A 21,185-nucleotide genomic window follows, 5' to 3' on the forward strand; every position below is an offset into this window, starting at 1 on the left:
GTAATAATATAAGAGAAAAGTTTATAAGTATGTATTTTAAATCATGTATTTAGAAAAAAAAATGAAATTAATATTTTAAAATTTAAATAATTGTTTATTTTTGTTATATAAAATAAAAAAAGAATTATTAAATTTTTACTTTTAAATTTTACTTTTTAAAATTTATTTTAAACAAATGATTAAAAAAAAAGATTTTAATATATTATATGTATAATTAAATTTTATTTCTTTTAAATTTCCTATGTATTGACGTAGTTTAGGAATTTACCATTAGTTTTAAACAAATATATTCTTGTAAGGAATTATTTTGGTGTCTCGACCACTTTTCCACGTCAACATTGTTGCTACATATAGTAAATGAGAGTATATGTGTTTTCATAAGTTTGTCAAAGTAATTTTAAATTCTTTAAAATAGTATAATTTTGAAACTTTATTTATTTATTAATTTTTTTTTTGTAAATTATTAAAATAATTTTTTATTACTTTTAGAATGCCATTAAGGTTAGATATTAAAAGAAAGCTTTTGGCTCGATCAGACAGAGTTAAATGTGTGGACCTCCACCCAAATGAGCCTTGGACACTTGTTTCACTTTATAATGGCAATGTTCATATTTGGAATTATGAAACTCAACAATTATTAAAATCACTTGAAGTAAGAAAAATAATATTTTATAAATAAATATTTATTTTTTTATAGGTTTCTGAATTACCTGTTCGTGCTGGAAAATTTATAGTACGTAAAAGTTGGATCGTTACTGGTTCAGATGATTTAATTATTCGAATTTTCAATTATAATACTTTAGAAAGAGTCCATCAATTTGAAGCACATGCAGATTATATTCGTTCAATTATTGTTCATCCAACAAAACCATTTGTTATTAGTTCATCTGATGATTTATTAATAAAAGTATGGGATTGGGAAAATAAATGGCAATTGAAACAAACATTTGAGGGACATACTTATTATGTTATGCAATTAGCTATAAATCCAAAAGATAATGTCACTTTTGCTTCAGCATCCCTTGACAAAACAATTAAGGTATGGCAGTTTGGAAGTCAAACATCTAATTTTACTTTGGAAGGCCATGAAAAAGGTGTCAATTGTGTAGATTACTATCATGGTGGAGATAAACCTTATATAATTTCTGGAGCAGATGATAAACTTGTTAAAATATGGGATTATCAAAATAAAACTTGTGTCGCTACATTAGATGGACATGCTAATAACATTACTGCTGTTTGTTTCCATCCAGAATTACCAATGATTATTACTGGAGCTGAAGATGGTAGTGTTAGAATGTGGCATAGCAATACTTTCCGCTTAGAATCAACTTTGAATTATGGATTGGAACGTGTTTGGTGTATTAGTACATTAAAAGGAAATAACACTATTGCCATTGGTTATGATGAAGGATCAGTTACTGTAAAAATGGGAAGAGAAGAACCAGCTGTGTCTATGGATTCTTCTGGTAAAATTCTTTGGGCTAAACATGCTGAAGTCCAACAAGCAAATTTAAAAACACTTGATCCAGATGTTGTTAATAATGCATCTGATGGTGAAAAAATAATAGTTTCTGTTAAAGATATGGGAACTTCTGATATTTATCCACAAACATTACAACATTCTGCTAATGGGCGTTATGTTGTTGCATGTGGTGATGGTGAATATATTATTTATACTGCTACAGCACTTAGAAATAAAGCATATGGAAGTGGAATTGAATTTGCTTGGTGTAATGATTCAAATATTTATGCTGTTAGAGATAGTAGTAATAATATAAAAATTTTTAAAAATTTTAAAGATCATACAAATATTAAGACTGAAACAACTATAGAAGGAATTGATGGTGGACCACTTCTTGGAGTTAGAAGTAGTTCAGATTTATGTTTTTATGATTTTGAGACAGGAATTCTAATTCGTCGTATTGAAATTGAAGCTACCAAAGTTTATTGGTCTGGTAGTGCAGAATATGTTACTGTTGCTACTGCTGATTCATTTTATATTTTAAAATATGATTCAAGTGTTGTTGAAAATGCCAGCAAAGATGAGATAACCGAAGATGGTATTGAAGATGCTTTTGATGTTATTGGAGAGTTTAGTGAAATAGCTGTAACAGGATTTTGGATTGGTGACTGCTTTGTCTACACAACAAATACAAATCGTTTAAATTATATTGTTGGTTCTGAAATTGTTACAATAGGTCATATGGACAAAACATTTTATTTATTAGGTTATATTCCAAAAGATAATCGTATATATGCATGTGATAAAGATTTAAATATCGTATCATTTAAGCTTCTTCTTTCTGTTTTGGAATATCAAGCAGCAATTCTAAGACGTGATAAAGCTAAAGCAATTGAAATAATAGAAACAATTCCAGATGATCAAAAAACAAGAATTGCTCATTTCTTGCAAAAACAAGGTCTTCTCAAAGTTGCTCTTGATATCACTCAAGATGCAGATCACAAATTTGATTTGGCAATTAAACTTGGAGATCTTAATCGCGCTTTTGAAATAGCAAAAGAAATTGATAGTAAACAAAAATGGGATCTTTTAGCACAAGCAGCAACAGAAAAATCTGAGTTAATTTTAGCTGCTGAATGTCTTGGAAGAGCTAAAGATTTTGGAGGACTTTATATGCTTGCTGTTGTGGTGGGTTCACCAAGTCTCATGACCAATCTCGCTAAATCAGCTGATGCTTCTGCTAGACATAATACATCATTTTTAGCTAACTTTACCCTGGGTAATATAGATGAATGTCTTGAGAAACTTATAAGTTTAGGTAGATTGCCTGAGGCTGCAATGTTTGCGCATACATATTGTCCAAGTCAGGTAGATCGTGTTGTTGGGTTGTGGAAAGAGAAAATTGAAAATTCTGGAGCAACTCCAAGACAAAAAAATATTGCAGAACAGATCGCTAATCCTTCAGCGTATGAAAATCTCTTTCCGGGATTTAGTGAATCATTAAAAGCTGAAAGTGAAAAAGATGACTAATATTTATTTAAATAAGCGGTATTTATTGTTTTTATTCCCCCACATGTTTTGAACAGTCAAAGGGTTTTGACAATAAATCTTTATTGTATTTAAAATAATTGTTAATTAAAAATTATATAAAAGAATTTTAAAAAAAGGAAAGTTTTTTTTCAATACCTGATTACCAACGAAAATTAACATATAAAGTATAACCAATATATTTATTATATAAACTATACGGTTTAGAATACTGCTAACAATTTGTTTTTATAAAAATATATTAAATAAATATTTAATACACAAAAAATGAGTTAAATTTTTTAAAATAATCAATTATGTTCCAAAAAATGTAATATTGGATAGACATAGGTTAAATTAAATTTTGATTTAATAAATAAAACTTTTATATTTTTAATAGTTTAAATAATATATTAATGTTTAAAATAAATATATGCCCCGTATGTCAATTTTCACTTGTAATCAAGTATTGAAAAAAAAATTACCTTTAAACAATTTTTAAATTAAATAATTTTTATTTTAATAACAAAAAAAAATTAATAAGCACCAATTTTTGATTTTAAATTAAGATGTTTAGAGAAGATTTTCTTCATTTCTCTTTTAACGGATACTTTTTGTGTCTCAACAAATGACTGGAACATAACGTTTATAGCTGTGTTGACATCATCTTCATTTACATATTGTCTTAAGTGCATTTTAGCATGAGCTTCAGCCATCCTAATCATTGATTCAACATGTCTAACTGTTATAGCTACAGATCCTGTAATTTTAGATTGAGTTCTCATATCAACAAAAAGATTGGAAATTCTTTCGTAAGGTACACCTTCAAGTTTTGGATGGATTTTTTCTCTTGCATACATAATATATTTTTTAAGTAAACCTTGTTTAATAATTTTAAGTCCACTTTTTTCATCAATAAGTGGAACATTTTCATCGTTCTCTTCTTCATCATCAGAATTATCAGGATGAAGCTTTTTATGATTACCAATAACAAACTTTGCAAGTTTTTCATCTTCAACAGAATTGTGGATATCACGTACTACACATAAAATATCAAAACGAGATAAGATAGGTTCTGTCAAATCAACATTGTCAGCAAAAGTTCTAGATGAATCATATCGACCACCAATTGGATTGGCTGCAGCAATAACAGTACACCTTGCCTGTAAGGACGAAACGATTCCAGCTTTTGAAATAGAAATACTTTGTTGTTCCATAGCCTCATGGATAGAAGTTCTATCTTGATCATTCATTTTATCAAACTCATCAATTAAACATACACCACGATCAGCTAGAACCATAGCACCAGCCTCAAGTGTCCATTCTCTGGTTACTGGATGTCTTTGAACATAAGCTGTCAAACCAACAGCTGAAGCACCTTGTCCAGTTGTTAGAACTGCTCTTGGAGCAATATGTTGAGCATACCTAAGAAATTGAGATTTAGCTGTACCAGGATCTCCACACAATAAAACATTAATATCTCCACGAATACGATGTTTTTCTCCTGGATTCTTTTCATTTCCACGGAATAAACTTAAAGCAATAGCTCTTTTAATATCCTCATGACCATAAATAGAAGGGGCAATAGAAGCAAATATTCTATCAGCAATGCGAGGATCTTTAGAAAGTTCTTTTATTTCATTTATATCTTCATCAGTTAATCCATCACCTTCCATTTCATCTTTCTTTACAATATTATTAGCCAAAATCAATGTATTGAAAACTGGAAAACCATGTTTAGCATTCATTGATCCATCATAATTGTTAGTATAAACACCATGAACAATAACTTCATCACCAGGTTTACAAGTATCACAGAGATCTCCTGTAAGAACAACATCTTTGCTTCTCGGAAGACGTCCTGCTTCTACATCACTTGGTGATTCTTGGATTGTAATTCTTTGATAATTTTGATATACAGTTTCTTCAGTATTTATTTCAAATGGTCCCGTTGTCTGACATGAAGGACATCTTTTAGGTTTCACTTCCTCGTCTGGTCTTTGTACAAATGGTCCAACGACAAATGAACAATATTTACAATTATATTTTATAACAGCAAGCCTAGGTAAAATTCCAGTGGTTATAGTAACAATACCTGTTGTCTTCAATAAAGTATTTAGATGATGTTGACGAAGTGTCCTCAAATCTTCAAAGATTGTCATGTCATCAAATCTAACTTCAAATTGTCTTCCTTCTTTTGCAAAATATGAATAATTTTGAGAGACATAATCTGTTAAAGCCTCATTAAGTAAAGGTAACAATACATTAGGAGCTTCAGGAATATAGTATGCTATGACAAGTTCACCTTTATCACTTTCTAAATCATCAAAAGAAACACGAATAGATGTTTTATTTTCAGCAACCATAGCTTTTATTGCATCAAAATATTTTGAAAATCCATCACTATCAGTGAAAAACCTTAAAAATTGAGTAAAACGGTATTTTATTTCTTTTTGTACAGCAGGATCAGAACAATGTTGTGTAGCTGTTCTTCCTCTCATATTTTCAATATCTATAGCTGGTGCATGTTCAACAGAATCAAGCATATCAACGTCAGCATCATCAACATTAGCACGTCGAGTACGATTGTAATCAAGTGCTTCTCCAATAGTTGAACCACTTTCCAAAAACTAAATTTTTTTTTTATAAGTAACAAGATAAATTAATTAAACTTACATCAAAATCAGCAATTCTTCCATCACGAATGTTCATTTGTCTTTCAATATTTCTTCTTTCACCAATATCCAATTCTTCATGTTCTTCATCATCTACACCACTTAAAGAAAGTTGATCTAATTCAGGATTTTCTTGATAGTCATCCTCATAATTATCACCAAATAAATCTTCACCATCTTCACCATCATCAATTACAGGCTCATCTTCAGCCTCATTACCATACAACTCTTCAAATTGTTCTGGAACATCTACTTCGTTTTGAGAATTTCTGGCATCTTCATCATCTGTAGGAACTCTACGATTACCACGTCTGCGATTATTTTGTGATCCACGATTAGACATTATAAAAAATAAGAAAAGAACTAAAAAAATTACAATTATTAAAAAAAATTAATTATGATCAGAAATGCAAAGTTTAATTAAAAGTTTGTTTAATGAAACAAATGAATAGTTAACAATAACGATATTAAAATACCGCGCTCATTTATGTGTACCTCCAAATTCCAATTAATATAATCGTTGTAAGAAATATGTCATTATAAGGAAATTTTCTCAACATTTGTATTCTTTTTATTAATAAATACTTTTAAAAGTTTGTTATATTTGTATGTTATCAAATTAATTAAAAAATATTAAAATTTTTGTTTTTCCTCAAGTACTTATTTTTAATATTTTATTGTTTTTTTTTTTAAAAGGATAAATTTTAAAAATTTGTCATAAAAAGTTTATGCAAATTAAAAATGATAAAAGTTTTTATGTTAATTTTATAGTTAAAAAACCAAAGATAAAACATTTAAAAAGTTTTAATAACTTCTAAATAATTTTTTTTTTAAATTTAACTTTTATTAAAAACGATGCATAATCAAATTATGAATAAAAAAATGTTTTTGCATAATTTATATGTAAATTCTAGTATAGATTAAAGCAAACCAGTAAGATAATTTGTTTGTTATGAAAATAATTTTTAACATCAAAAATTAAATAAATTTTTTAATTGTAGGAATACAATTAACATTCCATTTTTATTTGTTAAAAAAATATGATTGCATTTAGAATATCAGTGAATATTCAAAAAAAAGTCTTTGTTTGCAAACTTCATCTTTAAAAATATTTAATTTTTCTTAGTTTTCTTTTTTTTAATATGTAAAGAAAACGTTTTCTTACATTCTCAATGTTAAAGCAAATGATCTTTAGAATTGTTGCAACTTAAACTGGCATAAAAGAAATTTTCGTGATTTAATTAAGAATTTGATAATTTTTGTTTTATTACTTTTTTTTTTGCATGTTGATAAGTTTTTCATTTTCAAATTTCATCTCTGTTATATTTTCATCCTCCTTCATTCTAAAGTGTTTGTTAAGGATACATTTAAATGCCACAATTTTCATAAAAGGTTTTGTTTACATATATTAAATATTATATTACAAATTGAAAATTCTTAAAATTAAACTATCGTTTGTATAAATGCTTTTTTTTAATGAATAATATTTTAATAAATGAAAGAAAATTTAATATCAATAAAATAATTACATTTTTTTTACATTTATCAAAAGAATTATTATATAAACCTTTTAAATTTCTATGATTATTCAATACAGTAGGATTTGTGAAGGTTGCTATTGTAAACAAGAAGCTTTTAATGAGAAAGCTTTTTTATTATAAAGATAATATTTTTATCTTTAATTTATATTTTATTTGTAATCAGTATATTTTTTTGATATAAATATGCCTAGAATATGTAAAAAAAATTTAATATGATAAAAATCTTAAAAAATGATTGTTGAACAAACTTTTTAAAGAAACGTTGTTTTATTATACTTTACTATAAATCTCTAAGCAGATTTTATATCAAGATTTATAATTATACAGAGGACATAACATCACTTTTTTTATTGTGAAAATTGTTGTGATTTATTTAAACATGTGAATATTGTAAAAAAAAATAATTATTGAAACTTTCCAATGAATAACTATTAAAATAATACTTTATCTTAATTAGTAATTAATGATAAGACAAAATTTGAATATTCATTATATGAAATTTGATGTTATAAGATTAAAATTTAATACAGAAAGTTCTAAAAAAGATAATGTCTACTTTCCTGCAATTTTTTCAATAAATCATTGCATAGTTAAATTAAACTTTTGCTACAATTAATTATGATACATTATTCCTTTTTTTTCTAAAAATAATAACATGAATATAATTGCACCTAAAATTTTACACAATTAACATTATTCTTAAATTATTTTAAAATATTTTCCAACAATAATTTTAAATTTAGCACATAATAATTTTTTTTTATCTTATGGTATGTTTATTTATAAAAAAAAACATTTATTTTCTTTTAATAAGTTAAAAAAAATTTTGAAATATTTAAAAAATTTATTTTTTTTTAATAATCAAATCTCCTGTGTATAATTTTCTTTTTTCTAATAAATGTTTAGTAGCTAACACAGACTAATTAAACATTTAATCAACAACAAAAAAAACAAATTTATCATATTTTTATTAAATAAGTCAATGTTTTTATTGCAAATTTTAGATAAACAAAAATGTCAAAAAAAATATTAACAATAAATAATATAAAAATAAATTACCATAGTACTTTTTTTATTTCCTGACAACAAAAAAAACAACATTAAAACCAATATTTTTTAGGATTAAATTTTAATATTTAAATTATTGGCCTTCTTGACTTTAAAGTATTTATAAAACATTACATATTTCGTTTAAAAAACAAGCAAACTAAATATCTTAATGACATAAATATTAGTTGTGGTGATGTGTTTAGTGTATAGATGTAATTTGTAATTTTTAATTTGTTACTAAATATAAACTTATTTAAGATAAATTTTTGCAATTGTTGACATCAAACTATAGTTAATGTTTTTTTCTTTGTTTAAGTAAAAAAAAAGAAAATTAGCAAGTCATTTTATTGAAATTAAATGAAAGAAAAAAAAATATATTTTGATGAAGGAAAATAATTTTATAATAAAACAGATGGGTAAAACTTTTTCTAAAGAAATAAAACGACAATTAGATAGAAAGGGTTTTGTGAAAAACAATAATTTCAAGTTTAAAGTAATTTTCATAAATTTTTTGTGATAATTGTACTTTTAAGTCTGACAGAATATTTTGATATGTTGTATCAATCTTCAAACATTTTTACTAAACTATTATATTAAATTTTTTTAATCTAGATTTAAAGTTAAAAGTTAATATCATAAAAAAGGAATCGTTGCATTTAATCGTTTTCTTATCAATGTTTATTACTTGAAAAAGTTAGTAATATAATGCTTTTTCAGATTTTTAGAATTAGCAAGGTCAATGTATTTAAAGTCTTTTGGGACAGGAAAGATAGTTGATATTGTTAAATAGATTGTGTAAATTACAAATATTCTTTTAAAAACGGAAATCGTGATTTTTTTAACATATTCACATGTGAAAAGCATGATACATTTAGTATTACTATATAGTTTCGTTAAAAGATTTTTTGAAAGTTTAATATTGTAATTTTCTATAAATATACAATAGTTAAAGTTACAAAAATAGTTTATTTATGATATCTGAAATAAAGTTGTCTATATATACATTTGATTTTTTTTCAAACTTGATTATCATGTTGTTTCTTAATTTTTAATATATTCAGAAAAATACATTACATTGATTTATTTAAAATAGTTATTATTAATGCATTAATGTTTTGTAGATTATTTATTTTTAATCTTCGTTATATTAATAGAAACTATTATTATTATCCACAATTATTATAAAAATATAATGTATTAGTTATTATAACTTATCTTTTATTTATTTTATATATTTATTTTTAATACTTTATAGATTTTTACTTTTTAATATGGTATCTGTTGAAGCTACTGCTGCCTTTTTAAAAGAATTAGAAACTGTTAGTTATTATGTGTAAGTTATTAATATTTTTTAAACTATATTTATTTTAAAGGAAAGATGAAAAACAACCTGTACTATCAAAAACAACATACTTAGAGCACTTATCATCACTTAACATTACTGAACCACCACATGCAATCCGAAAGACAGCCATAATTTGTACAATTGGACCTAAATGTAACAAAATTGAGACATTAGTTTGTATGATTAAAAATGGTATGAATATTGCAAGATTAAATTTTAGTCATGGTGATCATGAATATCATGCTATGACAATTAAAAATATTCGTGAAGCAGCCAAAATTATTAAACATGAAGATATCATTGCCATAGCACTAGATACAAAAGGTCCAGAAATTAGAACAGGTTTGATTATGAATAGTTCAACAGCTGAAGTTGAATTAGTTAAGGGGAAAAAAATTCGCCTCACAACAGATGTCAGTTTTCAAAATACTGGAAATGCCGTTAATTTGTATGTTGATTATGAAAATATTACAAAAGTTTTGGCACCAGGAAAAATTATTTATATTGATGATGGACTTATATCTTTAATTGTTGATGAAGTAGGTGATGACTATGTCATTTGTACAATAGAAAATGGTGGAATGTTAGGAAGTAAAAAAGGTGTGAATCTCCCTGGAACTTCTGTTGATCTTCCTGCCGTTTCTGAGAAGGATATTGCTGATTTATTATTTGGAGTAGAACAAGGAGTTGATATAGTATTTGCTTCATTCATTAGAAATGGATCAGCTGTATCTAAAATACGTGAGATTCTTGGTGAAAAAGGAAAAAATATCAAAATAATATCTAAGATTGAAAATCAAGAAGGTGTTTTGAATGCTGATGAAATAATTAAAGCAAGTGATGGTATTATGGTGGCTCGTGGTGATCTTGGAATTGAAATTCCAGCAGAAAAAGTATTTCTTGCTCAAAAACTTTTAATTGCTAAATGTAATGAAGCTGGAAAACCTGTAATTTGTGCTACTCAAATGTTAGAATCTATGATTTCAAAACCAAGACCTACAAGAGCAGAGACATCTGATGTTGCAAATGCTGTTTTTGATGGTGCAGATTGTGTTATGCTTTCTGGAGAAACAGCCAAAGGATCCTATCCAATAGAAACTATAAAAATTATGCATTACATTTGTAAAGAAGCTGAAGCTGCCGTATATCAGTCAAAGTTTTTTGAAGAAATACTTAAACGTGTTCAGAAACCAACAAGTCATGTTGAGACAATAGGAATAGCTGCTGTTTCAGCCTCAAAATCTTGTCAGGCTTCTGCAATTGTTTTATGTACAACAACAGGAAAAACTGCAGCTATGATTTCAAAATTCAAACCTTCAGTTCCAATTATTGCAGTTACAAAGAATGCTCAAACAGCAAGACAACTTTGGCTATACAGAGGTGTATTTCCTTTTTATTATGATAACAGTGAAAAACATTTAGATTGGACAACAGATGTTGATAATAGATTACGTGAAGGAATACATTTTGGAAAGGAAAAAGGTTTTATTGGTACAGGAGATAACATTGTTGTTATTACAGGTTGGACTTCTGGTGCCGGAAAAACTAACACACTTCGTTTAATTACAGTTGATTGAAGAATATAAACTTTAAAACATTTTTATTTTGCACTTAGTTTTATTTTAATTTTCTGATAAATAATTAAATATTACTGCATTTTTTTTATTAATTTTAATTAATTTAAGCTTAAAAATTTGCAAATATTTTGATTTTGTTAAACATATTAACTACATTATTTACATAAAAAGTTTATTAAATAGTTTCTTATTTAAATTTCCTATAATTTTAAAAACAAATTAAATTAATATTAAGAATAAAAAATATAATTTATAATAGTAAATTTTAATTATCAAATACTTTTTTACCCGAATTATTATTTTAAATTAATTAATTAGAAATAAAATAAAGTGCCATGAAAAATATCTAAATAAATTAATTACAATAATTTGTAAACATTTTAATTATTAATTAATACTTGTTTCTTTTAATTTATAAGGCATTTCGAACACTTTATAAAATGTTAAATAACAATCACATGGTTTTCACTTTAAAATTAAAAAAAAATGAATAATAATTTTGTTTTTAATTTGATTTACTAAAAAAAATAACTATACACTTAAATTTTAAACTTTTTTTTTTGTTAAATGATTAACAAAATATTTTTAAAGCATCTATTAAATTATATTATTTTGTTATAAAACATCATTTTATATATTTATCAGTATAATCTTAAAATTTGAGACATTTAAAGAACAATAATTTTTTTTTTTCACAATTTAAGTATAAAACAAGACAGTCTCTAACTATTTATCATATGAAAGATGATACATATCCATAAATTTATTTATAATTTTAATACATAAAATTTTTTAATTTCCTTATTTTTTTAAATAAAGCAAATAAAAAAATATTATATAGTTATAATCTTTTTTTTATATTGATCTAATTATTAAAATATTAAAGCTTAAATTTAAGTAAAAGACTTATTGTATTTAAAATAATTTTTTTATAAAAAAAAAAACAATATTAGTTAATTTAAAAACATTTTTTTTTCTTATTATATTAATGAAAATATCTTTTTTTTTATAAATGGAAAATTAAAAAAAAAGATATTAACTAAAAACGTTTATTAAAATTAATTTTTATATTAATTTTCTTTGCATACATGAATAATAATTTTAAAAAAGATGTGTGTTCTTTTAGTATAAATTTTTCTCGATATAAATATAAGGATAACCAATACGCTAAACAGGAAGGGATTATTAAGAAGCAGAGAATACCTGTCTATGATGTTAGTATTGTTTGTACAAGGATACGGAATTGTTGATATAAATTATATAAGCCAGCCCATTAATACAAAAACTTTATATATAAAATGTTTAAGAAAATTTCATTTAGCTTTATTTAATTCTTTAGGCAATTTTTTTATATATCTATTTTCATATATATATATATAATAATAAATTTATTAACATATATTACTCATGATTCCTGATATATTTTATGATTGTAATAATACATTTTATAATGCAAAGAGTTCAATTTCTAATCGTTGTGAAAAATCTAATTTTCACAGAATAACAAAAATGAATCTTTCTAATATATTATTAGAGTACAACAATATATTTCAATCTACCATTTCAAATAAATCAAACTTTTTATGTCATTTATTACTGCGTAAGTCTTGATTTCACCTAATAAAATAATATTTTTTTTTAAGCAAAAGTGAAATTATTTAATGCTAATCAGAAAAAATCAACTTTTAACGGAACTAAAAACCATGCTTTTGCTTTACAATTTTTAACTAACATTTATAGTCATCTAAATTTTTACAAAAACAAAATAACATAATGAATTGAAAAAAAAAATATTTCCACTAAAAGTATTATTTTCTAAATTACATGTTAGAAATAAAAAATGAAATAATTATATTAATTTCATCTGGTAAAAAAAAGTCAATAAACGCCAAATTTTATGAATTATATTTTTAAACTATAAATTTAAATTTTATTGTTGTATTATATTCTAATAAATATTATATATTATTTTTAAAATTATTATTTAACTTTTTTTTGAAAAAAAAAAAACTTCAAAATATTAGATAATATTTAAATTTGAAAATAAAAAATTGTAATTTTTATAAAAATGTATAAGTACAACCAAAAAAGTTATATTTTTAAAAAAAAGATAATAAATTTTAATATATTTTTTAAAAATCAATCATTTAAAAATTAGTACTTTGTACTACATAAATGCATTGATATCTCGTTTCTCCAAAAATTGTTATCTTTACTTTGTTATATGATTGGAAAAATAATTGTTTTATCAATGAATATAATTTTTTATATTTTATAATGATCTATTATTTTAATTTATTTTATATATTATAGGTATTAATTTCATATATTTTATTATTTAAGAAACTGTTTAAGAATTTGTTTAGGATTTTTAAAGTTTTTAAAGATTTTTAAATTATTATCTAACTTGTATTATATAATAATGAATATTTTGACCAAAATATTAAAAAAAAATTAATATATAATCCATAATGAATACTTCATTTAAACCGGAAAAAAAACAAAATGATGTATGTTTAATAAAAAAATAATTTTTTTTTGTTTATACATAAAAAAAATTAATTATTTGAAATTTATTTTTTTAGAAGTATGTAATAATTGTTATGGGTGTCTCTGGTTCTGGTAAAAGTACAATAGGTGAATACTTATCACATCAGTTAAATTTTCAATTCATTGAAGGAGATACTTTTCATAGTACTAGTAATATTGAAAAAATGAAATCTGGAGTACCATTGGATGATGAAGATAGACTACCATGGTTAATGAGTATTAATAAAAAACTTCAAGAAGAGGTTTTTCAAAACCATAAATCAACTGTTTTGGCTTGTTCAGCATTAAAGAAAAAATATAGAGATATCCTTAAAATTGGGTTTTCTATTGATAATATTATTTTTGTACACTTAAATGACAAGGAAGATGAAGTAAAAAAAAGATTAATGAAAAGAAAAAGCCATTTTTTTAATCCGTTACTTTTAAAATCGCAATATGAAGCATTAGAAGATGTTACCGAAGATGAGGGTAGAAAAATCATAATGTTTTCCATGATACAGTCATTTTCCGAATTAAAAAATAAGATTATTCAAAATCTGTAAAAAAAAGGAAAAAGAAAGTTATTATTAAAGTGTTTATGCAAAATACATTCTACTCCTTCGTATCTAAAAAAACATTTTGAAAATTTTTTTTTAATTCTAAACTATATTAATTACAAATCGCAAAAGTGACTTAAAAGTTTTAAATGTTACTAATCTTTTTTTAGTAGTAGCTATGTTATTATGCTAACAATTATTTACTACTAAAAATGTAACAGATAAAAACATCCGATCTTTTTTTTTTAATTTTTAGAAAATAATATTTCAAATTTTATTTCAAAGAAAATTGTATATATTTATTATTTAAAAATAGCGTGAGAAATAAATTAATGTTAAATAATTATTAGAAAAGAAGTTCATTAAAAGGTATTTCAAATTAAATCCACGCAAAATGTCAAAAGAAATTTTTTTTATTTCTAACGTGGGTTGTTGTTTTTATTGTCTTTATATAGATTAAAAAATAAAAAAGATTAAAATTATTTATGAATAAAAATTACAACTTTACGATACTTTTTGTATGAGGGAAAAGAATTGAAAAAAATTACATGTAATTTTAGAATCATTTTTTTACAAAAGTTATAATATATTTAATTTTTTTAATATATTAATTTTTTAAAAAATAAGTTATTATATATTTTTTTTATAAAACTTAATTAATTGAATATAGTACGTGCCAATTGATATATTTCATGAATCTGTTTATAATTACCAAATTTTAGTTTTGTTATTTTTATTTAAAAAAATTATTAATTAGATTGAACACATCATATTTTAATTCTTCTAACACTTGGAACATTTGTTAAAAACATTTTTTTTTTTAAATTAACAAACTTCTTTTAAAAATTATTTATGTTGAAAATTCCAAATTTATTAAAAATTTTTGGGTGACGTTACTATTAAAAAGTGACAAATTAATGCTTTTTTTGAATATAAAATATAGTTTATTTCTATTTTTCTAATAAAACACATAAAATTCATAAAAAAGATACTAAATTTTTTTTTGTTAAAAAGGTAATTTATATTAATTACATTTATATACAATAATATTTCTTAATAATTATCAAGTATGAGCAAAAAAAGTTTGCAAAAATTTGGAGTACGACAGAATACCGTTGAAAGGTTTATTTTAGGAAATAAATACAGGGTAAAGTATAATTAAACATTTATATAATATTTAAATTTAGATTCCATATTTAATAATACCACAAAAGGCATATTTTAAAATTGTAAAAGTTATATCACCATCAATAATTATTGTAAAATTATTAAATGCCATAACTGAAAGTATAAATGAATCTTTTGATATTCTTTATCATACCAAATTAAATATTGAAGATAAATTTTATGGTAATATAAAACCTTTTTGTGATGATATTTGTGAAGGATTTTTATTTCGTTACTGCTTAGCACCAACAGGTGACAATAAATATGGAAGGGGAAGAATAGTTGAGGAGGCTTTTCAGTTAACAAATAATGAAATATTGGATGCAAAAAAATTTGTTAAAGTTTTTTTTATTGATACAGGAGATGAAGGATGGTTTAATGTTGATTCATTATATGAAATACCCATAGAAAAATATTTGATTCCATGGCAAGTTACGATAGTTTCATTAAATGGTGTCACACCATCAGGAGATGACATTAAATATTGGAATGAAAATGTTTGCCTAGAGTTAGACAATATTTTGAAACAATTTTCATTTGTAGAAATTATTAATACAAATGTAAATATAAATATCCCAAATAATATTACTTCTGTTAAGATGATAGGATTTTGTGATGCAAAAGAAATAATAGGTGAAAATATTGCATGTAAACTTTTTTTTAAATTACCTTCTTATGTAAGATATACACAATTTTCTACTTCAAATAATATTTTTGATACATTAAAAGAAATTTCTATAAATAATGATAAAAAATTATTTAAAGATAATATTCCTATCATTGAAAGTTTTGATGATTTAAGATTAAAAATAGAATGTAAATGTGAAAATATTACTTATGATGAAATATCTAATAATAAAGAGTTAAAGATTACCAAGTTAAAAGAAAAAAAGAAACAACCTGATGTAAATCTACTTATTCAAAAAGAAATAGGAATATTATCTTATGATACATTTTATAGTGATTATAAAAAAAATGGAGAAAATTTTTATGAATCACTTATGTTTTATTCACCACAAATACCAATTTGGACAGAGGAGTTACTTGAAAAATTTAATTATATTGGAACAGATAATAAAATGTACCTAGAATTACTTCCATTTGAGGAGACATCTTTTGGTGAAGAAATTGTTAAAAATCCACTTGAAATGCATGCAGCAATGTTACGTTACCAACCAGAGGATGTTGTCATTCGAGAGGATACATTATATAATACACTTGAATTGGAGTATTACAGTGAAAGAACAGCATTTCAAAAAAAGTTAAATTATTTTTATTCTCAACCAGGTAATATATGTCCATTAAATCAGATGAAAGTTTTGAAAGATTTAAATAATGGATACTCTGTTTACGGAATATATTTTAGTTCTAGTGATTGTGATAATTTTATTGCTAATCGTATAGAAGTATTATCTGTTGAATTGGAAAAAGATATTAATGATAACTTGCAGGATAAAGAAATATTAGTTTTAGAATATCAAGAATTAGATATAATGGATAAGAATACTAAAGGTGAAATAGATACAAATAATAATAATAATATATTTAAATCTATAAAAATACGTTTTCTTGATTATGGTGGTATTGTTATTGTTACACCAAAATTTTTATCTAAAATTCATAGTCAATTTTGTTTTTTACCACCATTTTCAATTCAGATTAATTTAATTCCATTGACACAAAAAATTTGTAGTATTGCATCAGAAGAAAATAGAGAATTTATCTTACAATATTATGATTATTTTAATGCAGCAATTGACTTAAAAACTCCAATGTTAGCCATATTTGATTCACATCAAGGAACTTTAAGAAAAAAAAATAATGAAGAGTATGTTCCATTTTTTGAGGATAACTGTGAATGGGAATATAATCATGTTATTAATATTTCTAATATGCAAAGATTATTTCCTCGAGGAATACCAATAGATATGACTATTGATTCATATATAAATTTTTTAGAAAATAATAAATAATAAAATGTTAATATTAAAAAAAAATATTTTAATAACAATTTATTAAAAATCAAAAATTTTGTTTGTTATTTTATTTTATTTTATATTTTTTTTTAATAAATTTTTACTTATAAATGATAAATATATGAGATCTAATTGATAGGTAGAATTTATTTTTTCAAATTTCCTTGTTCAGTATCATGACTTTGAGCAGATGAAGGCCTTTTTGGTAAAAATGTTTTGAATTTTGTTGGTCTTTCATTAGAATTATTATTATTATTATTTTGTTTATTTTTATTTGGATAAAGAAATGAATTTAAAGGAGATACAGATCTTGGAGTTGATAAATTAATATTTCTTTCAGTACTATGCATATCAATAACACTTTTTCTTCTTGGACCTAGTTTAGTTACAGTTAATTGTTCTATTCTATCCCATTCTTCTCGATATGTTTGAAAAAGTTTATGTGCATCACGTGCATACTTTTCTTTTTTTTCACGGAAACGTCTTGGCTCTGTAAAGAAAAAAAAAATAGATAAAGAAAAAAAAAATTATTATCACAAAACTATACCTTTATCATCATTACTTGTAATTATTGTTTTTGGTAATGTAGGAATTTTTTTAAAAGTGAATTTATCTTCTTTTTGTGATTTATTCTTACTATCTTGTAGTACAATTAATTTATCATTAACAGTATTTAAATCAAATGTGGCAAAATTTAATCCATTATCAAGAGGAACAAGTGATTCAGCACCTTTTGAAAGTAACATAGGTGGAATATCAAATAAAGTTTCTTCAGGATTTTCAATATGATTAAAATTTATTCCCGATGGAACCCGTCTTGCTGGAAATTCAAAAAACTAAATTCAAAAAACAAAAAAAATGAACTTAAAACATATTTTTCAAAACATACCATATTATTATGATCATCTAAATCATGAAGACTCAATTCATCTACACAACTTGGTGTTGTCGGTTGAATTGGATCATTTTTATTTAATTTTGAACTCCAACTACTTTTTGTACTTGATTGTCTCATCAAACTATACCCTGAACTTCCAAATGGTATTATAGGTAACTCCTCATATGATAATGGTGGCATTGGTGGTGCTGGTAATGTTCCTGTTGTAATTGGTGTTCTATCATCATTATAATACTCATTATCAATTTCATCATCCATATGTGGTATACTCATATCATCAAAACTTTTTCTTAATCTACCATCAGAAAAAATATGTTCATTTAAATCTGGTGGTGGTTCTCTACCCTCATTTATAGCAATAACTCTTTCTACCACATTTTCTAAATTCATATGAGCAATTATATTTGGATCAACACCACATTTTTTTGTTACAGCAACTAATAATTCTTTTACCTTCATTTGTTTACCACCAAACCATATTTTTGTTGTTGCTACATTTTTCATTTTTCTACCAAGATAATGAAGTTGTTTCATGTATTCAGATCCAACATCAATAGCTATTGTTGTTATTGCTAAACCAATACATACATATAAAAATGTTATTGGTAATAGGTGAACATTTTGTGGAACCAATTGCCCAAAGTCAATTGCTGTTAGACATAAAAAATTATAATAAATTCCATTTAAAAAATCAATTCTACCATTTAATCCTGGAAGTAACAATGCACCCAAGAAAACATAAAGAAGAAATATTATTAATAAAGCAAATGCTGTCACACCAGCAGAAGAGTCATCTTCATATGACTCAGTAGAATCTGTATCATTTTCACTAGAAAGTCTATCTAACTCCCCATTTTCATGATCAATATTTCCATTTATATCTTCTTTTGTTTTTATACCATAAGCTACAGCTTTCACTTTTAAAATATTTCTTTTTTTTGATCTCCTTTTATCAATCCATTTTTGTAATTTTTTTCTTAAAATTTTTGCAAATTGATTCATGTATTGACCAATATTTGCAATAATAATCATTGTAATAGGTATTCCACAAATACCATAAATAACACAAAATAATCTTGCTGATGTCGTTACAGGTGCTATTCTATTATAACCTAATGTAGTAACAATACCAAAACCATATAATGTTGCTGTTACAAATGTCCATTGAGATCTTGAATCAGTTTCAACTATAAAACATGCCAAAACTAATGATATTGTTTCATTTGATTTAAATATAGCTTTATTATAAGATGAATGAAATATCTTAAAATTTTATTTAGATAATTAAAAAAAATATTATTTATTATTACTTACATTTTCAAGACATTTTGTTTTTTCCATAAGTTCTTCTTTTCTTTTTAATTCAGTGGCCTCAGATTCTAATTTTAAGAATACTAATCCACCAAAAAATGCATATATAAAAACAAGAAAAAGTAGTGAGATATGAAGTGTAATTGGTTTCGCTTTCTGAAAACCCCTTTTACCATCGGAATGTGTAGTTATCATTTTTTTTTTAATATTTTTTTTTTTATTTTTCAGTTGACTTATTTAAATTAGGATGTTTATGAAGTAGCATCAAGAAGTACAATAACAAAAAATATACAATAAAACTAAGTTTTATTTGTAAAAATACTTGAAAATAATATTTCTAGTGAATAAATAGATAGATAGTATATAATATTAAAAATATATTTTTAAAATAAATTCAAGTAGTAAAAAAAAAGTGCAATGAAAAATATTATAAATATGTATAAACCAAAAAAAATAAAGTACTTAATATTTTTGTATTATTTTTTTTATCTATGATATAATAATAATAATTTAAGGTTTTTCTTAAAACAATGTTTTTAAAAGCTATAAACGTAAATCTGTCTTTATTGTTTTTTTATGTTTTACTTATTTTAGGTCATAAATTTTTTTACAAATATCTTTGTATTATATCATAATAGTTATTTTATAAAAAAAACAAAAATATTCATTCCCCTATCACAAAATTTATTATAGGAATTTCAATAATTATAATGATAGAAAAAGTTCTAAAAGAAATTGTTTGGTAACAATAACTGAAACTTACTTATATTTTGTACAATTCATCCTTTTTAAAGAATTTAATACACATGGGAACAGTTGTATATTTTGATGAGTTGAATCATTAATAGAGATGAGTAGTAAAAACGAATGGTGATTAAGATTTGAAAAAAAGAATGATGAAGAATATTAGAGGAAGAAAATATTTTAAAGAGTTAAATGTAAAAAAAAGATTTTAATTAACTAATCTATGGGGAGGCTTATTTATTCATTTTAAAAATTTTATATTTAAAGTACATTTAAAAAATTAAAAAACTAACCTGAAAATTTGAAGAGTCTAAGAATCCAAAAAACCGAGTTAACCAATCAATAAATAAAATCATTTTTATTTTTTGTTAATTCTTTAATTTATTACTTTTATTAATAATCAAATATCTTTTAATTAATATATTTCTTTTTTCTAATTCATTGTTATTAAACACTTTTTAATATTTCATTTTCTTCTTAAAACTTCAACTGAACTTTTGAGTATTAAAATAGAAAATAAAAAGCTATAAAATCTGAAATTTAAATTTAAAATAGACTATAATATACTTCTAATTTACTACTCCCATTAGAATTTAATAGTTATAATTCTAGATATAAATTTTCACTTTGTTACAAAAATATTAATCAAAACTTTTATTAAAATTACTTAATTATAAAATATTTAGTTATTATAAAACTATATTTTATAAAACACTATTTATGTATTATATTGTATTCATTTAAAAACTTATTGTCTTTCATAATTAACTAATAATTTAATTTATAATAAATATAATTTTTTTATTATAAACTAATTATTTTT

General features: G+C 23.4%; 6 protein-coding genes across 6 annotated transcripts; 4 read left to right on the forward strand and 2 right to left on the reverse strand.

Annotated features, from left to right (window-relative positions):
• Positions 1-490: 490 nt before the first annotated feature.
• Positions 491-2,995, forward strand: SRAE_1000250400 (Coatomer subunit beta'; the record flags this gene model as incomplete). The annotated part of the gene is made up of 2 exons (XM_024649589.1): positions 491-652; positions 698-2,995. The coding sequence occupies 2 exons, from the start codon at positions 491-493 to the stop codon at positions 2,993-2,995; spliced, it is 2,460 nt and encodes an 819-aa protein (XP_024503450.1).
• Positions 2,996-3,528: 533 nt separating this feature from the next.
• SRAE_1000250500 (DNA replication licensing factor MCM2) lies at positions 3,529-6,010 on the reverse strand (the record flags this gene model as incomplete). Its single annotated transcript, XM_024649590.1, has 2 exons — positions 3,529-5,622; positions 5,669-6,010. 2 exons carry the CDS (start codon positions 6,008-6,010, stop codon positions 3,529-3,531), a joined length of 2,436 nt encoding a protein of 811 aa, XP_024503451.1.
• A 3,519-nt stretch (positions 6,011-9,529) lies between these two features.
• SRAE_1000250600 (Pyruvate kinase) lies at positions 9,530-11,180 on the forward strand (the record flags this gene model as incomplete). The annotated part of the gene is made up of 2 exons (XM_024649591.1): positions 9,530-9,591; positions 9,632-11,180. The coding sequence occupies 2 exons, from the start codon at positions 9,530-9,532 to the stop codon at positions 11,178-11,180; spliced, it is 1,611 nt and encodes a 536-aa protein (XP_024503452.1).
• A 2,471-nt stretch (positions 11,181-13,651) lies between these two features.
• On the forward strand, positions 13,652-14,272 carry SRAE_1000250700 (Probable gluconokinase; the record flags this gene model as incomplete). The annotated part of the gene is made up of 2 exons (XM_024649592.1): positions 13,652-13,690; positions 13,766-14,272. 2 exons carry the CDS (start codon positions 13,652-13,654, stop codon positions 14,270-14,272), a joined length of 546 nt encoding a protein of 181 aa, XP_024503453.1.
• A 1,063-nt stretch (positions 14,273-15,335) lies between these two features.
• On the forward strand, positions 15,336-17,406 carry SRAE_1000250800 (Tudor domain-containing protein; the record flags this gene model as incomplete). Its single annotated transcript, XM_024649593.1, has 2 exons — positions 15,336-15,413; positions 15,454-17,406. 2 exons carry the CDS (start codon positions 15,336-15,338, stop codon positions 17,404-17,406), a joined length of 2,031 nt encoding a protein of 676 aa, XP_024503454.1.
• A 149-nt stretch (positions 17,407-17,555) lies between these two features.
• On the reverse strand, positions 17,556-20,718 carry SRAE_1000250900 (Potassium channel subfamily K member 18; the record flags this gene model as incomplete). The annotated part of the gene is made up of 5 exons (XM_024649594.1): positions 17,556-17,899; positions 17,957-18,245; positions 18,299-19,570; positions 19,622-19,774; positions 20,656-20,718. The coding sequence occupies 5 exons, from the start codon at positions 20,716-20,718 to the stop codon at positions 17,556-17,558; spliced, it is 2,121 nt and encodes a 706-aa protein (XP_024503455.1).
• Positions 20,719-21,185: the final 467 nt, after the last annotated feature.

The sequence above is a fragment of the Strongyloides ratti genome, assembly GCF_001040885.1.
Source record: "Strongyloides ratti genome assembly S_ratti_ED321, chromosome : 1".
NCBI classification, from domain to species: Eukaryota; Metazoa; Nematoda; class Chromadorea; order Rhabditida; family Strongyloididae; genus Strongyloides; species Strongyloides ratti.